Source organism: Urocampus carinirostris, chromosome 8 (genome assembly GCF_059441175.1).
Source record: "Urocampus carinirostris isolate Australia breed hairy pipefish chromosome 8, RoL_Ucar_1.0, whole genome shotgun sequence".
In the NCBI taxonomy this organism is placed as follows: domain Eukaryota; kingdom Metazoa; phylum Chordata; class Actinopteri; order Syngnathiformes; family Syngnathidae; genus Urocampus; species Urocampus carinirostris.
In genome coordinates this window covers 35,792,775-35,800,269 of record NC_142356.1, presented here as the reverse complement: position 1 = coordinate 35,800,269, position 7,495 = coordinate 35,792,775, and the positions used below count along the sequence as shown (strand labels likewise).

Genomic DNA, 7,495 nt, shown 5'->3' with positions numbered 1-7,495 from the left:
TTAAAGGAGAACATAACACGAACACAGGCCCCACATTCTACAAACAAGCCACCACAGTTAGGAACACCGTCACCAACACAAACTACCTAATTAAACAAACAATCACACCTACTACGGAAAACTGTATATATGTCATAGAGTGTAAACACTGTGACATTAAATATATAGGAGAAACAGGAAATTCTATCAGATGTAGATTAGCACAACACATTTACAACATTAGGAACATTAGACAAAGTAACACACACCTTGTAGCCCACTTCATGCAACATGGACTACAGGCATTAGAAATATGGGGCCTACAAACAAATAGCAATTGGACACAAGGAGAAAGACCTAAGGCAGAAAAACACTGTATAAGAAAACTTAACACTCTCTTTCCAGATGGACTAAACAAACGCAGGTAAGACAAGAAACGCTCCAGTTTCCTGAATGGCCAGTGCAGAAACTTAATTTCTCAAGGACCTCCAATTTTTGGGGGACCTTGAGAAAAAAAGATTGCTTCCTAACCTAACCCTAACCCTAACCCTATCCCTAACCCCAACCCTAATCCAGGACTCGATGACCGACCCATGCAGTTACGTGCCTGTAGACAATGTTATTACACTGAAAGTAGTTCCCTTTGAACATAAAAGGCACGACTATGCTGTTATCAATGACAATAAAGACAATTGACAATACACAATCCTCATATGCGATTGGTAAATAACAATAAAGTCAAATTAAATGTGCCATTGACCTGTTTACTTATTTTTTTGGAAAGTTTACCGCTTAGGAGCAAACGTTATCGAGTGTGGGAAAATTGAACAAATACAGTTGACTTCTTGTACAGATCATGGTAAAAACAGCACATTCAGCATTTATGTGGTTAGGAAAATTGTTTCTTCCGGGAATATTTTTCATATTGTGAAATTGTGACCAAGTTGCTGCGCAGTTGCATAAATTTTCTCCACACTACCCTCCTTTTTCACACAGGATAGCAACTACATTTTGATTACTTCAAACTTTCTTTTATTCAATTTCATACAAACTGCTGGGAGTGGAAAGGTAAGTAATCATGTTTGTACTGCTTTAACCTTACATAAAATTGGCCTGAATTAAATGCTTATTCTAATAATCATACAGAAAAAAATTCGGATGCTGGATACCTCAATAAATGTCCTCTCATTCGAAAACAAAGACAAAAAATGTCTATTCAATACCAAACATCTACAGAGACAACAATGGATATTGACGATGGAAATAACCCCTACAAGCGCCTAATGATAAATGGTGGCAGGCTTAAATATTCAGGTAACAACATTTTTGGTTTTGTCATATCAAAGAAAATGTAACTAAATGCTTTACACAGCAATATCAACGCATAGTCTTGTCAATGCCTTACAATTGAAAAGCAACCCTTTTTTTTTATTAAATTACAAATGTAATTTTTTTGTGTTATGTCTAGTTTATGCTTTGAGAAACAGCCCCTTCCGGACGGCCACAATTTTCCTTGGGCTGACGTGTGCTATCCTAGTGGTTGGTGTCATCGGTCAATCTATCTACTGTGAGTTGATCTCCAAAGAAGACCAAACTTTGTCGAACTGCCTCACCTTGAGAAAATTGCTTTTTTCTCTCTGTGGCAGACTCCAAAGTTGGAAAAGACAATGACAAGAAGTTAGAAGCTGTTGAGGGGGAAAAGGACAACCTTAAATCTCAACTCAAGACTGTACAGAATGAGAAGAAAAACCTTGAAGTCAACCATGACCACTTACAACAAAGTTACGATTACGTATCCAAATCAACAACTCAATTACAAACCAACAACAACTTGCTAAAAGCTGAAACAAATCAACTAAAACAGAGTCAGAAGATATTGCAAGACAGTAACGCTGCTCTAAACAAAGAACTGGAGCAGGTGAAGGCCACTAAGGAGCAGTTGCAGACTAGTAACAATGCCATGTCGACTGCAAAAGATTTAATACAAACAAAGTATGATTCTCTGAGCAGGAGCAAAAATGTCTTACAGGGCAACTATGACTCTTTAATTAAAGAGAGGGACACTTATCAGAACAAATTCAACAATGTAACAAGGTCCAGAGAGAATCTGCAAATGAGCTACAGCAACTTAATCAAGGATATCGAGCACCTAGAGGGGAAATACAACTCCTCGTCCAGTGAGAGAGACAACATTGCAAACAGTCACCAAAATCTTACGTTGGAAAAGAAAACTCTGCAAGTTGTTTACAACGCACTCGTGAAGGCCACTGACCAATTGATGGTTTCCTACAATTCCACAATCAAAGAGAAAAAAGATCTTGACATGCGTTTGAAAATTGTGACAGCGGAGAGAGACATGATGAGAACGAAAATTAGCAACATGACTGTGGAACTGGACGAGCTGCGGGCTACGGTCAAGAAACTCAACGAAACCCTAAAAGGTAAGGCGTAGATACTTTTCAATTACAGGGAGTACAGGCACATTTTGACATTCAATATCTCAGAAATATTATGGGTATACAAACACATCTGTAAATTCAGGAAGCTTATGATATCAATTTTGGAATGTAATGTACACAGATGTTCAATGTGCACCATTGATTACATGACACACATCAAACCAATAGTAAAATTCTTATCAAACGAGTCTAAACTACTTCTATTATGCCTTCAACTCATCCACATCTTTTGGAATAGGGGGCACATGAACCAGTCCTTTCACAAATCCCCACAAAAAAACAATATAACTTATATATTGTATATAACTTGTATATTGCTATAGCAATGTAGGTACTGTAATGCACTTTCTACTGTCAGACTTGATCAATTATACATACTGTAGGAATATAGAAATGTTTGGTACATACATCTGGGCAAATATTTCTGAGAAACCAAATAAGTGATCAAAGTAGTTTTGAGATGTTTCGGATGAAACCAAAATAACTTCATAACTTCTTGTACAAATCCATGGCAATTTAGGTACTAGGGGTGACCGATACTTGGAATTTTGGTATCGATCCGATCCAAGTAAATACAGGGAAGTATCGATTGGTACCGGTACTTTTTGCTTGGTAATGTTGTTTTCAGGGTAACATGCAGTGTTACTCTTACACCCAACGTGACACTTTGCGTTCAGACAAAAAGTTCAATTTTGTTCTCATCTGACAAGAGCACCTTCTTCCAAATGTTATTTGTGTATCTTCTTGCAAATGCCAAATGGGCCTTTTTAAGGTATTTTTTCAGAAAGGGCTTTTTTTCTTGCCACTCTTCCATAAATGGCAGATTTATGCAGAGTAGGACTAATAGTTGTCTTATACACAGATCGTCCCGCTACAGCTGTGTTAGCCTGCAGGTCATCCAACATGAAAATGGGCCTCTTTGTTGCTTCTCTGATTAGTTTTATCCTTGTTTGGGCCAAAAGTTTAGTCCAAGTCTTGGTAGGTTTGCAGTGTTTTTCTCTCTCTCTATGTTGATAGTATTGCTGACACAGTGCTCTGGCAGATGTGTAAATGTTGCAATATCTTCTTGTATACCATTCCTGCATTTAACTCTTCAAAAACTTAACCCTGGACTTGCTTGTGTTTTTTGGATGTGATAATACTGTTTGTTCTCCAATTACACTTTCACAGACCATTAAGCCCATCAAAGAGCAGGCGCATTTAAACCGAGACCTAACGACACAGTGCTGTTCATTTTTGGTCGTTTAGGTCGACAGTGGATCATTCAGAAGTCATCAGTAAACTTCTGGACTGACTTGGCGGAGCTAAGAGAACAGGGGCCAATATTTTTGCAACACCTACTTTTCAGTTGTTTTGTTGTAAATGAAATAGTTTGAAATAGTTTGGTTGGAGTTTATGATTGTGTCCCACATGTTGTTGATTCTTTAAAAATATTGAAGTTTTTTAGCTTTAAGTCTGAAGGCTGAAATGTGGCAATAAAAGAGTGAGGGGCGGTGCACTACTTTTGTTAGGCACTATAATACTGTAGAAAATTAATAACAACATGATCCCGATAACTCCCAGTTCATAATATTATGCAAATCTGAAATTGATAGGAGAGCTCCTAAACTATGGGAACATTATGACACACTAAAAAATCAAACTAACAATATTGTTATTGTGCACAGTATATCATTCTATCAAATACTTTATTTGCAACTACATGTTTCTGGATGAAAAATCAAAATAATAATAATTTTATGAGGGCATTTATTTATTTATTTTTGTCATATTTTGTTTTATCAATGCATACCATTCCATAATAGAAAAAGTCTGTCCAAGTGACTGGAAGAAGTTTGAAAAGAATTGCTACTACGCATCTTCATCCAAGAAGACTTGGTACCTGAGCAGGGACTACTGTAAAGGTCAAGGGGCAGACCTGATCATCATAAACAGCCGAGAGGAAATGGTGGGTTGAGTCGATATGAAATTTTCTATTATTTTGGAGGCCCAGCAAATTTCCTGCTTGTATTTGTAATAACTACGAGAGGGCCAAATCACAACTTCTCATAGTCAAAATACAACATTCAAAACCTTTTCAAGTAGTATTGATCTAAGGAGACGACATGTAAAAACAAGCAACTAATTTGTTCTCTTTCTTTTCCTAGAGATTTATTAATGACTTGTATTCAAATAACAAAGAAGTTTGGATGGGACTGACTGATGAAGGAGTTGAAGGCCACTGGAAGTGGGTAGATGGGACTTCACTCACCCTAAAGTAAGCAAAACACATTTTCACATTTTGCTTTACTAATGTTAAGTTTATGATTTAGTAAACACTCAAAATAAGGATAGAAGACTTGTAAGGAGAACAGGGGATAGCCCATACCTCAGATAAGAAATTCCAACCTGTTCTAAAAGCCCTTACCTGAGTTCATTTTTTATCAAATCATTTAAGGTTAAGGTTAATAATTGCAAACCAAATGCTCTCTTTGACTGCTAGTGGGCAATCTTGAGTTTGTACAGTGTGGTGAGAAATACCTTCAATTTGTCGATTCTCTCAAAATTGCAGGTTTTGGGCTGATAGTCAACCAAACAGTTACAATGGCAACCAGGACTGTGGTGAATTTTGGCATCGTTCTTCAGGAAACGCGGAATGGAATGATGAAAAATGTAGTTCATTGAGATATTGGGTGTGTGAGATGTAAATACCTTTGGGACAGGTGAATCCATGTGGAAATTCACTCTTGTTGCCCCCTTCCCTTTGAAGAAATCATGTTAGAGACAGTACAACTATCATGAAATGGTACAAAATCCCTGAAATAAGGGTGTTTCCTGTTCATACTTTGCCTGCAGTTGCATCAAGTTTGAAACACATGTTCTATTTCAAATTCAACAGGTTGTTCCGAGCCTAGTGCTAAATAAAAATAAAAAAAAATAAAAACATTTTCAAAATCCAATTATCCTGCGTGTGTTATTTTTGTCTCTAATAACATGATGCAACATGTCTCGGAAAAGAAGAATTGGAATATGTCTATCTATCTATCTATCTATCTATCTATCTATCTATCTATCTATCTATCTATCTATCTATCTATCTATCTATCTATCTATCTATCTATCTATCTATCTATCTATCTATCTATCTATCTATCTATCTATCTATCTATCTATCTATCTATCTATCTATCTATCAATTGAGCTAGCTAGCTATCTAGCTAGCTATCTCGCTAGCTAGCTATCTAGCTAGCTATCTCGCTAGCTATTTTTTTACATAATCTTTTTTGGTTTGAACAAATTTATTGACACTAAAAACAGAAAACAATCATGACAATCTCAACAGCAATTAAGCACATTCACAATATTATATTCCAATATTACGTTTTTAACAGCAAACACAAAGTGAGGTTTGAACAAACCTTCTCGAAAATCAAACATATTCACAATTTCATTATATAACATCTTTGTTAGTGTCAATAGATCCGTCCAGGCCAAAGTCGATTGTCCTCGGTCGGAACAAATCCACTGACACCAACAGCAGCAAAACACAGCCATCAAGCATATTCACATTTTTTTTATATTTGACAATATGACGTGACGATATGACGTTTTAACATTTTTTCCTGACATTTTCAACATCAATTAAACAATTTCAGAGTTATTTTCTTTTAACAGTAGTTAACCAGCGTGTAAAAGGCAATACTATTGTGCAAGGGCATAGCTCTGCCATCCCACCCTCCCAAGCAGCATTCTTCCAGTCCTCTGTGTGGGTCCTTTCCATTCTGCGTGGGTCCTCTCCCTTCTGGGTTCCACAACCCAGGCCGTTGCTGCCGGGACTCCCACAGTGTAGCTCCGGCTCCCCCCTCCGGGTGGGTACAGACGAGTCTTACTGGCAATGTCCTGTTGCCAACCAGATTATTGGCTGCATGTAAACATATCAAACTATTCCTTTTCTGTGTCACATATACTCAAAGTGTGGTGTAAATTATGTAATGTTTTGTACTGTGAAAATCAGCTCTGCTATACATTTACTTTACATGCACCACTATGTTTCCTCTCTATGCATTAAATTTATCATATTTATTTTGATTCATTGTAGCTGCAGTATGTGTGCAGCTAAAATGATCTCACTTGATAAGAATGGTTGCTATATTTATCTTAGCAAAGGCATTTAGTATAGGAGCAATTGCATAATGTTCAGAAGGGACGTATTTTCATATAATGAACAAGCCTATTAACACATTCTCCCTGATGGCCTTTAGCTGCTCCAGTTCTATATGTCAGTTTTATGGTGTTCATGACAGCTTATTGTTATTATTTTACTGATGAACAGAGTAATTATGTACAAAGTCAAGTCATAGTCTCTCTAATATGCATTTTTGAAGACATATTTACTGGAGATGAATATTGTTCTTGCAATAGTAGATGTAGATGTTGTAGCAGCAGTTGGTCAGAGGATACCAGCTTTGCTAAGCTGACCACAGTTGACCGCAGAAGTGGGAAGTGCAGCATGGGTATAAGACTGGAAGTGAAAAACATGACTCCAATGGTAACTGGATGACATAGGAAACAGGAAAATGTGCAAAACACTCATTATTTTTCCTGACGTCTTGGATTTTAAGTCATATGGGTCTTTTAATTGATGTGTGGTCTCAGATACATCGCGGAATGTGAAAATGTTCTAAAATAAAATTTGTGAATTCTACAGCGACATTACACAATGTTCTCAACCAACGATTACAATAATGAACGGTATGCTTTGACTGCTTGCCACGCACAAACTTTGCAAACATGCAAATGTATCATGATTCAGGATCAATCCTTTATTATTCAATCACTTACTGACTTACTTAGGGCAGCCCTGTGCTGTAATCAATGACAAAAGAGAGACATTTTAATTTAGTAAAGTTTGTTAAAGATTGCATTCCAAATTGTAGTGTGAGCAAGCGAGGCTTGATAAAGTTAACCAACTGATTGCTTTCTGTCAGGCTGGTGAAACAAACTGCACTTTCAGCATTTCTGTGATTCTAGAATCTTGCCTTCCGGATATTGTTTCATATTGTGAAATACTGCTTGAG

The 7,495-nt window shown here is 36.9% G+C and overlaps 1 protein-coding gene across 1 annotated transcript; it reads left to right on the top strand.

The window, feature by feature from the left end:
• Positions 1-918: 918 nt before the first annotated feature.
• LOC148361761 (uncharacterized) lies at positions 919-5,377 on the top strand. Its single transcript, XM_088342520.1, has 7 exons — positions 919-1,047; positions 1,126-1,293; positions 1,448-1,546; positions 1,626-2,420; positions 4,244-4,386; positions 4,586-4,695; positions 4,990-5,377. Exons 2-7 carry the CDS (start codon positions 1,188-1,190, stop codon positions 5,123-5,125), a joined length of 1,389 nt encoding a protein of 462 aa, XP_088198646.1. The 5' UTR covers positions 919-1,047; positions 1,126-1,187; the 3' UTR covers positions 5,126-5,377.
• The last annotated feature ends 2,118 nt before the right edge of the window (positions 5,378-7,495 follow it).